Source organism: Morchella sextelata, assembly GCF_020137385.1.
Source record: "Morchella sextelata strain SCLS chromosome Unknown scls_24, whole genome shotgun sequence".
In the NCBI taxonomy this organism is placed as follows: domain Eukaryota; kingdom Fungi; phylum Ascomycota; class Pezizomycetes; order Pezizales; family Morchellaceae; genus Morchella; species Morchella sextelata.
The window spans coordinates 627,681-648,605 of record NW_025408639.1 but is presented as its reverse complement, the minus strand read 5'-3'; the positions used below and the strand labels follow the sequence as shown (position 1 = coordinate 648,605).

Genomic DNA, 20,925 nt, shown 5'->3' with positions numbered 1-20,925 from the left:
GATGGCCCGAGCTATCTAGAATGCGCGATTTGATGGCAGCCAGATACGGTACCTATCAGCGCCCAGGGCCCAGGGGGCAGGCAGGCAGGCAGCATCGGGAACATCTGGCGGTCGCTGACTGTCAGTGATGGGAGTTTGGTTTGGGATGCGGCTGCTGCTGCTGCTGACGTAAGGTGGTATGGAGATTCAATGTAGAGTGCAGTGCTATTTCCTGCTTTCCCTCCTCCTGTCGGCGCTCGATCTTTTCGATCTGCTTTTTGCTTTACTTTACTTTACTTTCTTTGTCGGCGTCGGCGCCCCGTTCTGTTGGGCCTCCGACTCGACTCGCATCCTCACTCACTCACTCACTCTCCCATAGCACTTCCTGATATCGGTTGCTGTGCGCTCAACAACATTGGGAGGGAGGTTTCACAACCAATCCCCACAACAACCACTTCTACATCCAATCCAATCCAGTAAATGAGTAATCACCGTCATCACCGTAATCGCAGCCGGGTCTCTCCCCCCCCCACCGGCGAATCAGCGTGGACCAGAAGCAGAGTAAATAATTCACCATGTACATGTATACGCGAAACATTACCCCGGACCCCCGGTAATATTAGCAGCACTAGCGCTATTGTAGTAGCATGCCTGCCTGCCTGCCTGCCAGTGATGATGATGATGATGATGATGGGGATCACTCGGGGTGGAAATGGAAAACCCGGTACGGTTCGTGATTTTCAGGGACCCAATACGCGGGCGCGGCGCTACATAAGCTTCTCGGGAGCCCGGGGCATGGTGATTGGGTGCGTGTGGGATGAGACACTGCGAGTGATTTCTGGTGATGCGTGAAAAAACTTGACAGCCCTTAGGCCTGCTGTGATTGCTTTGCTATATATATGGCGACCTGAATCCTGCTCCGGGGGGCTGAGCGTGAGGCGAATCGGAGGAGAATAGGGAGCGGGGGATCGAGGTGGGGCATATATGGAGATGGCGATAGAGTTTGCTAATTATAACTAAGCTTGTTCTGATGGCCCGTATGTCCCCACGTCATGTCATGGTCTTTCTTTGACTTGTGTAGCAGGTGCTTAGCATTTCTTTTCCTGGTTTGGTGGTCGGGTGTTTGGAAGTTTTTTTTTCTCTCTCCGGCCTGGCACTGCAGTGTGTTTTACAACTATAGCTGCTATGATATGATGGCCTCGTGAAGAACAACTCACACAATAAGCAAGCAGCCGGGTCTGGAAGAGGACTGTCGGGTCGTAGCTATTACGGAGTCTCGATGGTATATCTCAAACCAAGGCCATATTGCATTACGTCTTTCTGGTTGGTTCTGGCTAGATATAGATATGTACTGAATATATCTGCCTGCAGCTGGTTTTCTTGGGTCTGCGAATGCCAGACCTGGAAGACGACTGTCAAGTCATAGCTATATCCACCGCGTCTCGGTGGTATATGTGAAACGCAGGGCTATTTGGTTTCTAGCTAGAACTCTTGAACCCGCAAACATCAGATTTGTCAGATCTTACAAAGCAAGCAAGCAAGCAAGCCCTAACCCACATCGGGGTTCGTTCCTCCATGATGGCCGAGGCTAACCCGGAGTGGAGAGCTTTGATCAGTGCCGATAAGCTCATGCTCAGTTGCATGTATTGATAAAGAGCACTGTGGTGCTGGTGCTGGTGCTGGTGCTGGTGCTGGTTACAGCATCTGCAGCCCCGCGTGTGTGTGGACTGCCCGGCTATCAAGGCTCAAGAAGGCATTTTCTCCCCTTCCTTCGTTGTCACGCGACTGATCCCGAGGGCTGAGGGCTGAGGGCTTGCACGTGTGAGGGGAGAGCGGTGTAACGCCGCAGCCCAACTTGCACACGATTGCCGAAAAAGCTTGCCTTGCCCTGCGTGTCGCGGGATGCCCGGCTGGCTGGGCGGGGGAGACGACGGACAGCCGACTTTGTTCTGCAACGGCTTCAGTGGCTACAGTTCCTGCTGTAGACTCCAAGGGCAATCCTCAGAGCTGCAGAGATGTAGGTGCTGTGAGTCTTGAGCGCCCAGACCTCGTGCTCGTGAGGCGGGGAGAGCTTTGTCTACGGCTTTGCCCGAGCCCCTCTCTTGCACGGGTTTCTACAGACGATCCGGTAGTTACAGACATGTGTAGATGTTTGGCTCTGCTGGTTGCTTCATGTACATAGAGAGAGACAGTCGATAAACCTCCGCACCTGAACCTCAAGCCTAGACCGTATCGTAGCTATCAGCAGCATTAGCGCCGTCAGATATCTCCATATCTCTCCCTCTCCCTCTCTCTCTCTCCCCCTCCCTCTCTCTCTCCGCACACCTCCTCAGCTGGAGGAGCTCCACTTTCCCCGCCTACCATCCAGACTGCCCGCCCCTAAAACACACCCGCTCGCAAAGTGCACCCACACCCACACCCACACCCACGCCACGATGAGCAACCGCTCACCGCCCACCCGCGTGCGCTTCTCGCCCGAAGTCTCGCGCTCCCACTCGCCCGACTACTGGGCGCCCAGCCCCGACAGCGACGACCCGCAGCAGCAGATGCTCGCCAAGCCGCTGCCGCTGCCGCCGACCGCCAGCGCGCGGGGGCGCCGGCGGCGGGCGGACGACAACGACGGCGAGAGGGGGTGGATGCGGCTGCCCATGACGATCACGCTCGTGGCGGTGCTCATGTTCTTTGCGGTGGGCTTTGGCATCATCTTCTGGGAGAACGAGGCCGAGGGGAGCGGTGAGTGATGTGATGTTTGCTATTCCGTGAGAGGAGAAGAGTGTGGGAGGGAGGGAGAGAGAGTGTGAGAGAGAGAGAGGGAGAGAGATAGAGATACTGACTGAGTGGGGGGCGTGTGCCAGACAGCGACATCCTCGTCAACGCCCAGCACGGCGTTGTTTCCTCCGACGTCGAGGTCTGCTCCGAGATTGGCGTAGGCATCCTGAAGAAGGGCGGCAACTCTGTTGACGCAATCATTGGTTCGTCTTCCGTCATTACCACGCCCCCCGGCCCCCGGTACTCGCAGTATCTAGCAGTATCTAGCAGTATCTAGCAGTATATACAATGCCATGTAGCTAACCCAGCCCTCACAACCCCCCCCACAGCCACTGGCGTCTGCATCGGCGTCGTCGACTCCTTCGCCAGCGGCATCGGCGGCGGCGGCTTCCTCGTCGCCCGCACAATCTACGGTGACTCAAAGTCCTTCAACTTCCGCGAGATGGCTCCCGGCGCCGCCACGCGCGACATGTACAACGGCGAGCCGCTGCTCGCGCAGGTCGGCGGGCTCGCCGTCGCGACCCCGGGCGAGGTGGACGGGTACGCGACGGCGCACGCGCTGTACGGCAAGCTGGCGTGGCACGAGCTGTGGGCGCCGAGCATCGAGCTGTGCCGCGGCGGCTTCGTGGTCCCGCCAACGCTCGCCCGCCACATGCAGACGCAGGAGGCCTTCTTCGCGGCCAACAAGAAGAGCTGGGAGTACCTGTTTTCGGAGGAGACGGGCGAGCTGCTCCGCGCGGGGGAGATCATGCATAGGTGGGCGTACGCGGATACGTTGGAGGTTATTGCGGCGCCGGAGGAGGCGCGCGACGGCGGCGATACGTATAAGGGTGTGCGTGAGTTTTACAATGGCTCGATTGCGAGGTGGCTGGCGAGGTTTGTGCAGAATAATGGCGGGATACTGACGGAGGAGGACTTTGGAAAGTACTTTACGGTCGTGGAGGAGACCGCAAAGACCGTGATTGATGATATGGAGGTTATCACTTGTCAGCCGCCCTGCAGGTATGTGCTCTCTCTCTCTCTCTCTCTCTCTCTCTCTCTCTCTCTTCATAGAAGTGATATAGATGATTATAGGACTGACATCACCTCAATATAGTGGACTGGTGCTGATCGAAGGCCTCAACATCGCCGAGGGCCTCAACATGCGAGACTCGCAAGACCCGCTCTCCTACCACTATCTCGTCGAGTAAGTCCCCACCCAAGTCCCCACACCCCAATGCCATCAGCCCACTAACACCCCTCCAGAACCATGAAGTGGCTCTCCGCCGGCCGCACCGAGCTCGGCGACCCTACCGACCCTACCGTCTCTGCTAACTACCTACGCATCTACGAGCTCACCACAAAGCACTGGGCCGCCTCCGTGCGCGCCAACATCTCCGCCACGCACACCTACCCCTGGGCGCACTACCAGCCCGCCTACGAGCCCACCGACCCCAAGGGCACCTCGCACATCTCCGTCTTTGACCGGCACGGCGGCGCCGCGGCCCTCACAACCACCGTCAACCTCTACTGGGGCGCCATGCTGCACGACCCCGCCACCGGCATCGTGCTCAACAGCCAGATGGACGACTTCTCCATCCCCGGCCGCCGCAACGCGTACAACCTCGAGCCGAGCGTCTACAACTACATCCAGCCGTACAAGCGGCCGCTGTCGAGCACGGCGCCGACGGTCGTTGTCGAGGGCGACGGCAACGTCGGGCTGGTCATTGGCGGCAGCGGCGGCAGCAGGATTGTGACGGGCGTGTTTGAGGCGGTGGTGAAGACGTACTTTTGGGGGTGGGATTTGCTCGACACGATTAAGAGCCCGAGGCTGCACCATCAGTTGATACCGGAGACGGTGAGCGCGGAGTGGAACACGGAGGGCTGGGTGGTGAGGGGGTTGGAGGAGAGGGGGCATGGCGTGGTGTTGAGGGGGGGCGGGGAGACCGCGGGGGGGAGCGTGTTGCAGGCGGTGAGGGGGCGCGGGGGAAGGGTCGAGGGCGTGGCGGATTGGTGGAGGAAGGGGGGGAAGGCGGCGGGGTATTAGGGGGGTGTACTTTACTTGTATGTATTGTGGTGTGTTTTGGGTGTATGATGTTTGGGGGGGGGGGGGGGTCGATATGGACCTGGTCTTCCTCTCTCTGCTTTTCTTTTCTTTTGTGTGCTTTTTCCCCTCACTCTTGTTGGTAGATTAGATCTCGTGCGGTCGTGGTGTAGCTAGATGGCTAGAGATATAGAGATCTTCAATCCGCGGAAACTCTGTGAAGCGCCTGTTTCCGGCCTGGATGTCTCGGTGATCATTGACCCTCTCCCACCACCACCCCAAGGAGCAAGGATTGGATAGCTTGGTGTATGAGCTTTCTGCTTTTTGACTCTTGTGGCTGCATTGGTGTTGGGTGTGTGCTGTCGCGGTGAGGCTGCTGGGTCGTGGGTGTGGTCGTGGGTGTTCTTTGCTGTCTGGATGTTGGCTGGTGGGCGCGTCATAGTAAGGTTGCATGCGAGTATATTATTATTATTATTATTATTATTATGGAGGGCGCGTCATGGGGTATCACTCGGTGGTGGTGGAGGCTTGTATGCTACATGTAGCTGGATACGTGCCACTGCCGTGTCTGCCGTTGCCCGGTCCGTGGCTGTGTGGGTGGTTGGGCTCTTTGCTGAGATAGGAGTTAAGTCACTTTACTGTCTCGTCCTCTAGCTACCTTTTCAACAGTGGTGTGGATATGTGAGTGTGTGTGTATTGATGAGTAGGAGGTGCAGTGCTTTGTATGGTGTTGGGTGCATGCACATTGTCCTTGAATGCTCCACGAGCTCTCCCTCAGCGTCAACACATAGCTGTGCTAGACTGCATGTAGTTTTCCGTAAAGTGGAGGGAAGCTGCGCTCCCTCTTCTGTCCCCCGTGCACCATCAGTTCATACAACACACTCCCCACGCCCCCGCTTCCTTACTTTGCCTCACAAGGGTCATCTCTGAGAACATGGAGGACATTCATGCACATCGATCCTCGACATGCACCTCTTCCGGAATATAGAACTGATGGGCTAAAAACAGGAATCATATTATCAAATTCTCAAGATGTCGCAAATTAACCAACGACAGGTCCTCTTGCTATCTACAGTCTATATAATATCACATACCCACCCCCACCGCCTCTACCGATCCTCATCATCCGTCGTCTCCTCCACCCACTCCTCCCCCTTCGCCTTCGCCTCCGCCCCCGCCCCCGCCGCCTCCCCAATCAGCCTCTCGGCCCTCCTATACAACGCATCCACCCTCACCACCCTCTCGCCATCCCTCAACGCCGCCACAATCTCCTCCCCGGCCTGCAACACACTCAGCAGCCTCCGATCCCCCATGGGGCCCCTCCACACCACCGCATCCTCCACGCACCCCGCCCGCTCAAACGCATTCCCGGGCCCAAACCCGGCCTCCTCGTCAATCAGCTCGGGCGCCAGCGTCCCGCTGTTGTAAGCGGCGATGATGGCCTCGACCAGCGCGGACAGACACACCTGCGAGGCGACGGGGTCGTCGATGTTGCGCGTGATGTCCAGGCGCAGCGTGTGCTTGCAGAAGGTGAAGCAGGCGTAGAGACAGGCGCGGTGCAGCGCGGAGAGCAGAGCGCGCTGCTCGGACAGCGGGATGGTGGTGTCGGGGTGCGAGGCCGTGGAGGAGCATGTGGAGTGGGAGTGCGGGCGGGGAGGAGGCCCCGGAGGCGGCGGCGGCAGCAGCAGCAGCGGCGGCGGCGGCGGGGGTGGTGGTATCGATGCGAGGCTAGAAATTCACCATATCAGCATATACATACCCGCACGCGCACCCTGGATCCAGCAGATCTAGAGTAGAGCAAGCTATCCAACACCCACCTCCCGCTCCTCCTCCCACTCCCTCTCGACCTCCTCCTCCCCCTCCGCCGCGACGCCAGCCGCCGACTCCGCCGGTCGCGCTCCAGATGCGGTATCCCCCCGCTGTCCAGCAGCTGGTAGAACGTGTTCGACACCTGCCCGCGCGTCGTCGGGAAGCGCACGAAGTGCAGGATGTCGTCGGAGACGTCGTCGAAGATGTCTTTGAGCTTGGAGTGCGGGCCCGTGAAGTGCAGGATGCGCCGCACGCTGGTTTTGATGGCGGTTTGGAGCGCGGCTTTGGTGCTGCTGGTGCTCATCGTTGCTGGTTGGGATACTGGTGGTGATATGGTGGTGATGGGATGGATATGACGGCGGGGGGATGTGGGAGGGGGGTGTATTTATACACCGCCCCGTAGAGTACACACTCCCGTGTCAAAGAAGCGGCGGCCTGCAGGAGGGGGGGGGGGTAGGGTGCCGTGAAGGGCTTGTGGGGTGGGAAGGATGACAAAGGCGGGTGAAAGTTAGTGAGCTTTGAACAAGGAGATACGGCTTTGGGAGGTATGTAGTTTGATGTCGTGTTCTACTGACCTCCCAGCTAAGGCTTTTATTGGGCATGCTTTGTGGCTTCGTGAACATTGAAGCCCTTTCAATTGGATGGATAAAGCAAAATTGTTGGATATTTTCACTTTTACCTATATGTATATGAAGGGTCTCACTATTCAGGAATAGAAGGTTCTTATTTACGAGGGAACTATCCTTCCACCCAAACAGGCGGCACCTATACATTGTCGGGGGGGCACAAATATATACCGGAAGATGTGTTTCTCTATGGTTTAAAAAGTACCAGCTCTTGAACCAGACCAACTAGCTATAACGAGATGGATCTTCAATGCCGAGCCTATGCAATCTCCCGTTTGCAACCGAACTTCTCTTGAAAAAAGTAGTTACATATGGCTAACCAACTACATGTAGCCACTGGAATATGGGGATTTGATGGTTGTAGTTTTCCCAGATTCCGATCCATAACCCCCCCCCCCCCCACCAAACCAAACCCCTCATCGGGTCACAAACTATCACTCGCCCGGTACCAATGACCCAACCGACCCCTTTTTCGCATCTCCCCGAAAACCCCACACCAATCACCAACGAAGCGGCCAAACCGCACAGCGCACCCACGAGCACCCCAACCCCCCGTCCCAGATCTGCATTTGGCGCCGCAGCAGAGGCCGGAACATCGTATCTCCGAGATGCTATGTGTCCTGTTGGGTGGACCTGCCCGTGTGGGCTATTGATCTGTTGTTTGTACTGATCAGATAAGATAGCGCGCTCACCCAACCCGCGCAAACGTCACTCTCGCTCCTCTGCTCCCAACAGTTCACCTGCCCAACTCAACACCTCCACGCCCACCACCACCCCAATTGCGCTCACCACCCGCAACTCACAACTCCCACCGCCACACCAGCAACAACAATGGCAAACGTACCTCCCCCTTCTACCCCTCCCCCTCCCCCTCCCCCTCCCCCCTCCAAAACCCCTACTAACCCCCCTCCTCCGCCACAGAAAGCCTCCAAATCCCTCGCCCGCGCCAACGCCAGCGCCCTCACACGCACACACACCATCACCGCCTCCCTGCATGCCCTCTTCATCCTCTACCGCCTCCTCTTCCGCCACGGCTCCTGGGCCAAGTACCTCATCCTCACGCTGCCCAGCCTCGTCATCGAGTACTACCTCGAGCGCCTCGGGCGCCCCACCTACACGCCCACGGGCGAGCTGCGCGGCCCCGGCGAGGACATGGAGGCCAAGGGCGTCACAGAGTACCTCTGGGACGTGGTGTACGCCACGTGGGTCGTCCTCGGCCTCGTGGGCGTTGCGGGGGAGTGGGCGTGGTGGCTGTGGGTATGTTTTCTCCTCTTTCTTTTTTTTACTGCTGGTTTTTGGGTTGGTGCTGACGGAAGATGGGGGAGGAATAGGCGATTGTGCCGGCGTACGCCGGATACCTGGCCGTCTCGACGTACAACGGCATGAGGAACGGGATGATGCCTGGGATGCCCGCGGCGCCCGAGGGCCCGCCCAGCGCGCCGGCGGCGGCGGCGGCGGCGGGGATGAGTAATCGCCAGAAGAAGTCGGAGAAGCGCGGGGGGCAGAAGATTAGGTACCAGTAATGGTAGCGGGCTTTTTTTGTTGTTGGACCCTTTTTTTGTATGATGACATGCGGACGGACGGACGGTGGGTTGGTTGGGGTGGGGTTTAATATACCATGATGGCTAGAAAGTATCCTGGAGTATAGGATAGATAGGCTTCGGGAATTATAATGGGTTGGATGGGATGGGTAATGCGAATGCGAATGCGAGCAATTAGAGTTGATGGTAATTATTTACTACATACATGATGGTCCCTCTGCCAATGATTTGGGTTGCGCAATTGTAACGTCATGTGCAGCGTGTAATGCGTGGTGGAGCTTTGGCAACCACCAGACAACGATAAGAGAGAACATAGAACGGTGGGGATAGGCGATTAGATTACTACGAAGCACAGGTGATTCCGACAAGTTTTCGGGGTCTAAGGGAATCCCACCTTTTGTTTAAAGGATAAAAGTGGTTTCAGGGCCGCACAAGAGTCTACAGTGACAGCGAACAGCGAACAGGCAGGCAGTTTTCATATCCAGGCATCCATTCAAACTAGCCAATTACACGAAACACAGAACATCAAAAAAACACCACCCCGCACCCCCAAGTAACCAGTAACAAGAAAGGACAGGACAAAAATTGTCAACAAAACAAAGGCTCCGACTTTATCATTGTCTTTTTTCCAAAGCTCCCCTTTTGCGAGAGAGCAAAGGAAAAAAGAAGAAAGCTATTAGACAAATACAAGAGGCCATTATTCGCAATTGATTTATGAGATAATGGGGAAACTACAACTGGTGGTACACGAAGAAAAAGTAAAAACCCGATCCTTCCTCCTGTGGTACTTTAACCACCGAAACCGTAGAGGGTACGGCCCTGGCGCTTGAGGGCGTAGACGACATCGAGGGAGGTGACGGTCTTGCGCTTGGCGTGCTCGGTGTAGGTGACGGCATCACGGATGACACCCTCGAGGAAGGTCTTGAGGACACCACGGGTCTCCTCGTAGATCACTAATTAAAGGAAGATTGATTAGTATGTATTTACGATAAATTGATAGCTTGGTGGAGGGGGTACGAACTAGCAGAGATACGCTTGACACCTCCACGACGAGCGAGACGACGGATAGCAGGCTTGGTGATACCTATACGAAGAAAAGTTAGAATATATAAATAGAAGGCAGATGGATGGATGGGGAACGAACCCTGGATGTTGTCACGAAGAATCTTCCTGTGACGCTTAGCACCACCCTTTCCGAGACCCTTTCCTCCCTTTCCGCCTAGATGGTAGAGACATGTTAGCAAGCTGTTGATAATAGAGAGCTCCGGGGTTGTTGGGGAGCGACGCGTCGTGACGCCGAGCTCACTCACGTCACTGTGTGACCACAGCGACGACAGCGACCACGAGCGGCAACATGGAAGTAAAGGGGAGAGGGAAAGAAAGAGCAAGTGTTGGAGATAACTTACGTCCAGTCATGATGAATGTTAATTAGTTGAAGCTTGTACTACGTTGAAAACAGTTTTTGTTGCGAAAAAAGAGACGCGTTGGTGGTCGTTGGGTTGGTGATGAGTTATCGTGTGTCGTTGGGCGTAAGAAGGAAAGGGAAGAAGAAGTGGACAGTCAAGAGGGTGGGTATTAGGGTATTTATACCTGTCTTTTAGGGCACTGCCAGATCAACGGGGTACGAGGGAGCAGCGCAGGCGAAAAATAATGGGAGAGGCAGGAAGGGAGAAACCGCATGACAACGGGCCTGCCCTCGCCGAAAAAAACCACCCTACAAACCCCCCTTGAATCTCGCTCACTTTTCCCAAGAATATTTGTATGGGTTTTTTGGCCCAAAATCCGTCTGTTTGGCTTCAGGTCTTGGCCGCTTAGTCATGTTACCACCTCTTAATTCTAGAGAGCAACTGCGACCCGCGACAACAGGAACACCAAAGATAGAACACGACACTATTCTATGAGATTGGAAATATCTATTTCCTTAGGGTAGGGACAAGAGTTGCGCCCATTTCTATACTCAACTCACAATGCTTCTTACCTTCTATTGAAGACTAGGAGAGTTTTATTGGTACAACTACATGAATATGCGAGGACTTCCTACCCGACGCATAGGATGGTACCGGCGCATACATGGGCAATCGCATACTTTCGCAGAGAATAGCAAAAGATATTCTGCCTTGTTTTTCGTTTGGATTCTATCGAGCGAGTTTGTCTATTGGATATCAAAAATCACCCTAAGAAAATACGAAATAAAAGAGCCAAGCTCCAACTGAAGATTCAAGACAGATAGACTACTCACCATACTGGCCGACACATCACACCACTGCGTCCTTTGCAATACATGTGGTTACATTTCTGGATCCTCAATCAACAGACAGGGTTGGTCAAGCCAGCTTTACTCGGCAAGAAAATGTGTGCTGAACAAGAAAGGTGGTGGTCTCGGTCGTTAGCCATCGATCACTCCATCTTAACCTCCAAGCAGCTTGATATTTGTTTAATTATAACCTAGGATATTCTATGACGTTCCCCGCTTTCTACTTCTATCTATAAATTATGGTTACCAGACAACAGCAACAAAAAATACTTGGCTTCTTGGGGCCTTTGTGTCCGGGAACACGCGTACGGTATGCCCATACACCCCACAGTGCCTCTCTTTATTCCCATTATCAATTATACGATCTGGTGACCCATCTATTGCTGATCCCCACCCGCTCGCTCTGGATCCTCATTTATGAGTGTTGAAACACAATCTATCACTCGCAGCACTGCCCCTGCTCCTTCTCCTTCTCCAGTTGGCCAATTCCTTTGATTTTTAGTCCATCACCCTCTGCTCCAATTACCGACTTCAAGAACTCCTCACTTGCTCCCCTGACAAGCACATGGATGTGCTCCACGCTCCGCACACTTTGGATACTGGCCCAGTTCTTGAACCATAGCACATTCTCCTTCCCCAGGTGTTGCTTGAATGTCCGGTTGATATAGCTATCTATTATCTCTCTCGATTCGGGCGTGAGGTCGCCCGCGGGGATTGAATCCGGTTGTGTGGCAATTGGAGCTTTTGTCCAGCAGACAATGTGCACTAGAATATGATGATATAATATTAGTATCACTCACAAACCCGAACTAGGGGATAATTAAGCTTACATATACCCGGTGCATTTCCGTAAGGCCAGTCGTTAATTAACACCTTCGTATCCGCTATTGAAGCTTATTAGCTTCACCTCCACATAGGTTTCTAATAGCGCAGAACTAACCTTCACACTCGAACGGCGTCAAATTTTGTGGTGTCAAGTCCTTCCAACCCAAGCGTTCCTTCAAAACAAACGCCTGAATAGTGCCATACTCCTCCCGTGTTTTCTTGGACCAGGAAATATACCGTCTCAAATCCGACGGGACCCTTTTCAGATCCTCCAGCGTATTGTTCTCTATTGATTTTATAATTAGCCTACGCCCCGGCTGGTAAAGTGCGACAGCTATACTAACCGATAATTAGTCTCAGGTCCTCCCATGTCATTAGCTTGAAGCTCTCATCGGGGGTTTCGAGCTGCTTGGCGTCCTTGTCGGTGAGCTGATAGCCATCGTGGAAAGCTTCGGCACCTTTAGTTTCCTGTACCGTCATTCTATCGGAATTTTATCTGGGAGAATTGTGAATAAGGTTGTCTATGAATGAGTTGTGAAAGTGGAAAGAGAACAGGTATTATCTACGGAGCTAATCTATCGTGGCTGATGAGGACCCTGTCAGAGTCTTGTCCCTGCGTCCGACTTGCCTCTTACAGCGACACGTGGCTGGAGGGCCCAGCCACATGGGTGAGTTGTGACGAACAACTTGAAGTCAAACAAGCCAAGATTGGAGTATTCTGTCTATGAAGGCTAGATACATGTATCTATGTCTTATAATTAATTGATATGGATCACATAATCTTGAGAGTATCCTGTGATTTGAAAACTCGCTGCTATCAACTTCTTAATCCTGTGCCTGGATCAAGGGTTAGGTTTTATGCGAAGTAGTGTAACTTCTGGTGATCTCGCGGAGCTTCTCCAAAGCTTAATTCAGCCTCTTCCTTATGCAATGAGTCTTGAAACCTTTGGGACGTCAATGCTTAACATCGGCTTGAGTTATTTGCAGGATCAGATACACCAGGGTCTAAGGTTTCACAGGCACTTTTATTTCCGGGAGCTTTTGGTTGCCTTCTTTTTGATGATAAGTCCGATTTCTAGAACCTGGAACGGATCGCAATATCTTCCTGCACAAGGGCGGAGTACCTACATTACGTATAATACATGTACCTACATGCAAGCAAGAGAAGGGAACGTATCCTTAGGGCAGAATGCTGAATTTTCTGGGCACCAGGCTAGGGCTGAATAGGTGATGTTTCTATCGGATTGGCCTTTTGTTCAGTATAATCACAGCACTTGGATATTTCAGCTCGAGTAAAACCTCTCTCAAGAACCTGTCATACGCGAGCGTAGATCTAGATGCGGTTCTTAGTCTGCAAGATACCCATGCCGCTAGTTGTGTCAATGGAGGCGTCTTTGGGGGACTACCGAGCTGGATCTACTCTATCGATGTACCTCAATTAAAGATCTCTTATAGACGCCAGATGGCGTTTTGGCGTATGATCATGATCATAATCGGAGATTTAGATGTGTACCTATGTATCTTCTCCGAGGCCACGGTTCATGCCTCGTTTTAAATCCACTCGAGGTATCCACAACTTCAAGCCCTAGCTCGATACATACAGGTACCTTGTACCTACAGTTCAGACAAACGAGCTCTTAGTTTTAATTTTGGCTTTTGCTGTGCGGCATATGATGTAATGCACGTCCCTATGTCTCGTCACGTTATCGCTCGCATGCCCATGTTTAATGTAAGACATGGACAGCACAGTCCAACCTAGCATCCGAGAAACCTGAGCAACCCACGAACGACAAAATTCTCTGCCGTGTGTGATGAAGCTCGTATATAATAGAACCTATGATATGGCCCTGCATTTGCTCGTGTCAAGCAGTTCCTTTCTCTTCTCATGGACTCGAGAGACGAAGAGAGGACTTAATCTACCACAATCGGGAATCCCCGGCCAGGCCGGGTCAGCTGAAGCTGGGGTAAATGCATGATATCAATAGGCCTAGAATTGAGATCCAGACGACCGATTTTCAAACTTGCAAAGTATATGAAAAGAATAATTTCAGCTGAGAATTTGCATTTAGGTTTGATGTGCGCATTTATGGCCGACCGATCGAGATAATGGTAGCGGTGAACGTGGGTTACGAATCTATGTTGCTACTCTAGGCACTTTCTCCTGCCACTACGATAGAGAAGCTGTCGATTTCTCGCGTGCAGATGATGCAAGGAAGAACCGGTTCTTGGGATTGGAGAGAAAGGAAGTAGAGATTAAGCTACCGAGCGGAAGGAAAGTCGAGCTCTGGATGGGATAAGAATTGCATGTTCAACTCACTGGCTGGGCAAGGATACCTACAGACCATTGAGCTCTCTTCCTCTTACCTCTTGAGCACGCGTCCCCCCTGTCACAACAAACAAACAAATGATTTTCCGCATCTCGCGTGTAACAGGGAAGAGGCCGCCGATCTATGTAAACTTTGAAAGCCGAAAACCCATTGGTGGGAGGACGTTTGTGATATCGGCCTCCTTACCTTTTTGTTTTTCGTCTCCAGCGACTGAAGAGCATCAATTCTGTTATTTTCTTTTCTGTTTGCCTTGGTGCCCTCTTACTCTGGCTCACCGCATTACAGTGGCAGCAGCCACTTGTCTTTTCATGCTCATATGCCAGGGAGGGATGGGAGTGAGCGAGTACGCTTGACAGGGAAGTTGGTGCTGATGCGCGCTCGCTACGGCTTAGTGGGGTTGATATCTGCATGAGGTAGGAAATCACCCATGTGCACCTGGTGTCTCTTGTCTCCTTGATAAAACTGTCTAAGCCTTCATTATTGAATACTTGATGATTCAACCTTTCAGTTTGAAGGGTGGACTGCTATGAGAGCAGGTAACAATCTCAACGATATGGGTTACAAGAAGCTGCCCTTAGGCGCCTATCGACCGACCCACAAACTGCGAAATTGCATCTTCGGTAGAGGAAGAGCAACCACGATAAATATATATCTGGAGGCTGGGGCACAGATACAATTGATTTGCAATCGCGGCTATTGTTGACGTCGTCGTCCATCGTTACTGTAGTAGGTTTCACATACAGCGAGCAGTGGCTTCAACTTTGGCCGGCCCAGCCATCCAAGAAGCCCGGAGCCAATAATTGCAGCCAGTGACAAGAATCAAATCCGTATCACACACCTGCACGCTTCCCTCTCGCCGTGACGTGGGTGGTCCACTCCCCGGCCTCTATGTGCCCTCCCTCCCTCCTCTTTGATTCGCCGCGCAAACCCATAAAGGAGCGGGACTGCCCCGGCCCTGCCCACTGGTCCACCTGAGTTTTTATTTACAGTAGTAGTTACATAGTTACCTGCAATCGTGAGCTCTACTTTGACCTCGACTTCGACTTCGGTCGATTGTCTGTCTGGCACTCTTCTTTCTTTGCGACACAAATTGATTTGTTTACATCTCGTTGTCACGTGGAGGCTACCACCTAGCAAACATGGCTCGTTCAATTCGGAACTACGAGTCTAACGAGAGCGTTATTGGTACTGGTCATGTTAGTTTCCTCCTTCACATCGTATCACCCGGCGCCGCCAATGATTTTTGGTATGCAAGTTCTAACGGTACTGCGCACAGGATGATTACGACACCTACCACGTCAAGTAAACATATCTTCTTCTTTCCATCCTAATGCGATTCTGACAATTCCTAGAACAACAGAAATTATCCAGCATGGCGACTCTCACAACAACCACATCCACTCCCCAGGAAGCCACGGACATGGACATGGACTTGGTCACGGACACAACCGCACCTACAGCCACGACCATACGGAGCACCATCACCGCCTCGGAGAGAATGCGGTCCCTGCACTCGTCCAGGCCTTCTCTGGCGCCGTTGGCTCTTCAATCGCGGGTATCGCGACCCACCCTCTCGATATTGTAGTCAAGCGTCTCCAGGTCCAGCGACATATCCACAACCAGATCCGTATGCAGAAGAAGTCGCGCAGTGGTGGTAAGTCTCCTCGACACCATGGGTCACGAACAGGTCGACGGAGTAGAGATAATTCACCAGAACATATGGGTCTAGGCCCAGACGAGAGGGACGATGACTACAACAGACAAAGCGGGGGTCGGAGGGCTAGCTCAAAGGGTTCAAAAACCTATACTACGCCGGATGGTGTCATGGTCGAAGAAGACTGGGAAGAGACCGTTGAGGAGTATGAATATAATCAGCATTATGACGGCGTGATTGATTGTGCAAAGAAGATCTGGGAGGAGGAAGGTCTAGGAGGCTTTTATACAGGTGTTGTAGAGGAGACCATTGGTACCTTGGGCTCTGCATTCTGGTATTACGCTACCTGTAAGTATTCAAGCCCGCCGACTCCCCGAAAATCTCGGTGCTAACAGCCAATAGATAGCTATATCCGCAACAAGCGCCTTCACAAGCGCCACACCCAAAAGCTTCCAGTCCTAGAAGAGCTCTTAATCGGCCTTGTTGCTGGTTCCGCATCGCGCCTCTTCCTAACGCCCTTCAACAATATCTCAACCAGGAAGCAAACCCATGCAATGCTCTACCCCCATGCAAAAGCGCCTGGTATTGTGCAAATCTACCATGATATCATGCGGGAAAAGGGCATTACTGGGTTCTGGTCAGGTTACTCTGCCAATATGTTCTTGTCACTGAACCCGACAATGACATTCTTGATCTACGAATCGCTCAAGAACTTTGCAGGCGGAAACAGGAGGCAAATGAAGGGCGCTGAAACATTCCTGATTGCTGCGGTTGCAAAGGCTATCGCAACGGGTTTAACATATCCGCTTTCAGTTGCGAAGAGCAGGGCGCAGGTCGCAAATGAGGAAGACGGTTTACGGTTCCAGGAGATCACTAGCGTTGGGAAGGCTGGTCGAGTGCTCAAGGACAAGCTAGCAAAGCGGAAGAGGAGTGCTGGGAACCTCATTCAGGTATTGGCGGAGATCTTCAAACGTGAGGGTATCGCAGGGCTTTATGAGGGTGTACTTGGGGAGCTCCTTCGAGGGTTTGTATCAAGCGGTAAGTCCAGTTGTACCCCCGAGCACCTTTTAGAGAAATTGTAGCTAATGGTGACATAGGAATCACAATGGTAATCAAGGAATCTGTTCATCGCACAATCCTTTCGCTCTACTACTTCGTGATGCGCGCCTACAACCGCACCGAGGACCACAGCTTCCAGGCAACTACCAAGCTTATGGCAAAGGAGGCATACGAGAAAGCCGGTCCCCGCCAAAAGAAGATCTTGAACAAAGCTATTGAGGGTGGCCACAAAGTCACACATCTCATTGAAGCCGGGAAGGAAAAGGTTACAGGCCACCAATCAGAAGAAACCCGTCGTCATGATGGCATGAAGATGAAGGCTGCTGCCGCTACTGCTGTTGCCGGTCTCGCGGCTGGGGCGATCCATCATGGACGCAACAGGAGCAGGGAGAGGCACGATGAACATGGAAACGCCATGGTCCACACTGCTCGTGAAAGGGTTGAGGAGTGGAGAGAAGGTGTCGGCGAGGACTCTCACAGACATCGTGTTGGGAACGTCACACATATTGATGACCGTATCCACACCGGCGAGACTCACCAGAACCTCCACCAGTCCCACAGCCACTCGGGTCACAGGAATGATCAGTTTGGGAGAAACGGTATCACCGAGCAAACCTACATCGAGGAGAGAGTCGAACATGGCCACAGCGGCTCCCACAGTCGCCGCGGATCTGCAGGTGTCATCGGCACCGCTGCTACTGCTGGTGCCGTCGCTCACAAGCTCTCTAGTCACTCCCACAATGAGCACGGCCACGGCCACAGCCACAGTCACAGCGGCCATGCTCACGACGGAGAGGTCATCACCAAGACTACCAAGGTTGTCGAGGAGTTTGGCATTGTTAAGGACCCCCGTAGCACTCATGTAAAGAATATCCATGATGGCCACCAAGCCGTCTCCGACTCTCGCAGCCGCTTCGGCGAGACCACCCACCAGCATAGCTCCACCCACGAGGAGCGAGGCCGCCACGGCATGGTCGGCGCTGTCGCTGAGAAGATTGTTGGTCACGGCCACAACAGCCACAGCCACAGTCACGGCCGCTCGCACTCTGGAAACCGCCATGGCTCCCACAGTCACAGTCACGGTCATGGACACGGTCACAGAGAAGGTCATATCGACGGAAAGACTATCATCCATACCACTGAGACTGTCGAAGAGTGGAGAAACGACGCAAACGCTGTAGAAGATCTTCGCCAATTTGGTGTTGCGAGTACTATCAACGAAGACTCCCGTAGTGACTTTGGCGAGACCCTTCACAAAGGGCACTCGATTGTTGGACACGGCCATAGCCAGCGATTCGGTGATGACTCAGTCCACCTCGATCACGGGCGCACGGTTATTGAGAAGACCCAGGTCATGCGTGTCGATGAGGGAGGACATCACAGCCACGGACACAGCTCCCATGGGCACTCCCACAAGGACTCCAGCTTCGGCGGTTCCGCGCTCCACAAGGACGGCCGCGCCGTCGTTGAGAAGACGGAGATCACCCGTATCAACGAGAACATCCACGATGGAGGGCATCTCAGCCATGGCCACAGCTCCCACGGTCACAGCTCCCACGGTCAAACCTCCCACGGTCACAGCTCCCACGGTCAAACCTCCCACGGCCACAGCTCCCACAGACAGGGAGGTGTTGTTGGCGCTGTCGTCAGCGCTGCCGAGAAAGTCGTTGGCCACAACCACAACCACAGCCACAGCGACGCTCGCGCCAACTTTGGTAGCTCCGGGCACAACGACGGTCGTACCGTTGTCGAGAAAACTGAGATCACCCGCATCAATGAGAATATTCACGACGGAGGGCACCACAGCCATGGCCACAGCTCCCACGGTCATAAGGACTCACGGAGCAACTTCGGCGGATCTGCACTCCACACAGATGGCAGAACCATCGTCGAGAAGACTGAGATCACCCGCATCAGCGAGAACATTCACGATGGCGGACACCACACGCACAGCCAGAACAGCCATGGAAACAGTTCACACAGGCAAACCGGTGTTGTCGGTGCCGTCGTCGGTGCCGCCGAAAAGCTCGTTGGCCACGGACACGGACAAAGCGCTCACCGCCACAGCGAGTCTCGCACCAACTTCGGTGATGCTGCTCTTCACTCCGATGGCCGCATTGTTGAGACGACCCAGATCACCCGCATCAACGAGAACATCCACGACGGACACTCCCACTCTACCCTCGGCCGTACACACAATGACTCTCGTAGCAACTTCGGCCTTCACAACGATGGCCGCACAGTCATCGAGAAAACCGAAGTTGTCCGTCAAAACGGACACACCAGCAACATGATTCCCACCCGAAGCCCTCTGGATGCCGTGGTCAACAAGATTAGCTCCAGCTCCAGCCACAACGCTCATAACACCCACAGCCACCAGAACGGAGTTGTTGCAAACGGCATTGCTGCTGGCAAGGCTGCTCTGGGCCTTGATAACCGCAACACCAGCACCTTCAGGGAAACCAGCTCCAGCTCTAGGCAGTCTGGCTTCCTCGGAAAGCAGGCGCTCGCGAACTCTACTGCTGCCACTGCGGGCTCAAACGGCGTCACCACTGTCACACGCACTGAGGAGTTCTGGCCCGTCGATGAGGATGCGAGGAGCTCAGTGTACAACTTCCAGGAGGAGAGGGAGTCAGGCGGTGTGAGGATTGAGACCAAGACTTGGGGTGAGGAGAGGAGGGGCAAGGGTTACAACTAAAAAAAAAAATCAAAATATTTGGATATGGGAGGCTTTCTTTTTCAGGGTAGGGATGGATGGTGGGGGGTAAGGGGGGCTTATGCTTACGAATAACGACGACGTTCCTTTTTATTTCGTTTCTGGTAGGGTAAGTAGGCAGCAGCAGTAGCAAGTTGCCGGACTCTCACGTATGGTTGTTTTTTTTTCGTTTGTATTTTAATGCAGCCGGGCGAGCGCGATTATACCATAGTTACATGATTTTGGGCGAGGGATTCCTATCTTATCTAGCGTTATACCATTTCTATCGTGTATTTACCTAATAATCGGAGTTCCTGGCTATTTGCAAACAAAATAACGATTTCGTAAATCTGGCATGACATGGTGTTCTTTAATTTCTTCACAAGAAATCACTCGTACGTGGTACTTTCATGTTCCTCTTTGGCCCTCTTGCCCTATTACCTCCATCCCTTCTTACTTCTTTACCTTCTCTCTATGATAGTATGGGAACAACGGCTAAGGGATTCAAAGGCGAAAAGGGTCCAAGCCTGTGCTGTCCTCTACGATCCTTCACTTTTATTTTTTATTTTAGGCTTTACAATTTGTCACAGTCGGCTTAAGCATCACAGCACTGAAGTATCCACTACCCATCCCCTCAAGATCGAAACCCTACCATAATAAGATTCCCTACTCCCCACCACATAGTCGTGCCCCTTCCTATGAGACATGGTGCCTGAGAGACGCTACAAAAGAAACGACTTAGCCCTATCACTTGCCAAGGGTGACGGCTGTTATTTGTGGTCCCATGGGCCCAAATTATCTATACTTTTCTCTTAGAGTCACTCTGTTCTCTAAACTGTACCTATAAAGCGGATGATCCAAAATGAAAAAAATGTGGCATTGACATCGAAGGGTTAGGGGTTCTGCTTCATCTTGGCACACTGCCAAGCTCAAGTATCACTTCCAGCGCAGCATCCACCATGGGCGAGTGGTCTAGTGGTTAGACTGCTCGTCGGGTTAGACACCGAGTGTTTACCTAGGTACAAGGTCCTAGGTTCAAACCAGGGGTGGGGATAGTAACGCTCAATCAGAAATAAGTCGTTGCAGTATCTTTTGTTCTTTTTTCCCTTTTTTCCTTTTTTTTTTATAGCTGATTTTTAATTTCTCTAGAGGAGGAAGGGGAGTGATGGGGCTGGGAATCGACCGTTATTACTACTAACTTCAAGTTTACCCAATGTCTCGTAAGGCCGAGCAGACTTTCTGTTTAGATCATAGTGAGCTGTGTCATATTGTATATCGCAGAGCACGTATACCAAAAACTACGCCACCCCTGACCTTTTCCGTTGTTTTAATCACCAGTTCATCAATACATCCGACTTCATCGG

General features: G+C 52.9%; 6 protein-coding genes across 6 annotated transcripts; 3 read left to right on the top strand and 3 right to left on the bottom strand.

Annotated features, from left to right (window-relative positions):
• Positions 1-2,414: 2,414 nt before the first annotated feature.
• On the top strand, positions 2,415-4,774 carry H6S33_007730 (uncharacterized protein; the record flags this gene model as incomplete). Its single annotated transcript, XM_044839075.1, has 5 exons — positions 2,415-2,712; positions 2,835-2,951; positions 3,057-3,750; positions 3,845-3,934; positions 3,994-4,774. The coding sequence occupies 5 exons, from the start codon at positions 2,415-2,417 to the stop codon at positions 4,772-4,774; spliced, it is 1,980 nt and encodes a 659-aa protein (XP_044688603.1).
• A 1,106-nt stretch (positions 4,775-5,880) lies between these two features.
• On the bottom strand, positions 5,881-6,884 carry H6S33_007729 (uncharacterized protein; the record flags this gene model as incomplete). The annotated part of the gene is made up of 2 exons (XM_044839074.1): positions 5,881-6,499; positions 6,589-6,884. The coding sequence occupies 2 exons, from the start codon at positions 6,882-6,884 to the stop codon at positions 5,881-5,883; spliced, it is 915 nt and encodes a 304-aa protein (XP_044688602.1).
• A 1,153-nt stretch (positions 6,885-8,037) lies between these two features.
• On the top strand, positions 8,038-8,729 carry H6S33_007728 (uncharacterized protein; the record flags this gene model as incomplete). The annotated part of the gene is made up of 3 exons (XM_044839073.1): positions 8,038-8,046; positions 8,128-8,463; positions 8,538-8,729. 3 exons carry the CDS (start codon positions 8,038-8,040, stop codon positions 8,727-8,729), a joined length of 537 nt encoding a protein of 178 aa, XP_044688601.1.
• Positions 8,730-9,536: 807 nt separating this feature from the next.
• H6S33_007727 (uncharacterized protein) lies at positions 9,537-10,163 on the bottom strand (the record flags this gene model as incomplete). The annotated part of the gene is made up of 4 exons (XM_044839072.1): positions 9,537-9,700; positions 9,769-9,831; positions 9,892-9,966; positions 10,154-10,163. 4 exons carry the CDS (start codon positions 10,161-10,163, stop codon positions 9,537-9,539), a joined length of 312 nt encoding a protein of 103 aa, XP_044688600.1.
• Positions 10,164-11,440: 1,277 nt separating this feature from the next.
• On the bottom strand, positions 11,441-12,306 carry H6S33_007726 (uncharacterized protein; the record flags this gene model as incomplete). The annotated part of the gene is made up of 4 exons (XM_044839070.1): positions 11,441-11,766; positions 11,838-11,885; positions 11,942-12,112; positions 12,171-12,306. The coding sequence occupies 4 exons, from the start codon at positions 12,304-12,306 to the stop codon at positions 11,441-11,443; spliced, it is 681 nt and encodes a 226-aa protein (XP_044688599.1).
• Positions 12,307-15,292: 2,986 nt separating this feature from the next.
• H6S33_007725 (uncharacterized protein) lies at positions 15,293-19,564 on the top strand (the record flags this gene model as incomplete). The annotated part of the gene is made up of 6 exons (XM_044839069.1): positions 15,293-15,349; positions 15,430-15,455; positions 15,506-15,807; positions 15,883-16,155; positions 16,210-16,845; positions 16,905-19,564. 6 exons carry the CDS (start codon positions 15,293-15,295, stop codon positions 19,562-19,564), a joined length of 3,954 nt encoding a protein of 1,317 aa, XP_044688598.1.
• Between the last annotated feature and the right edge of the window lie 1,361 nt (positions 19,565-20,925).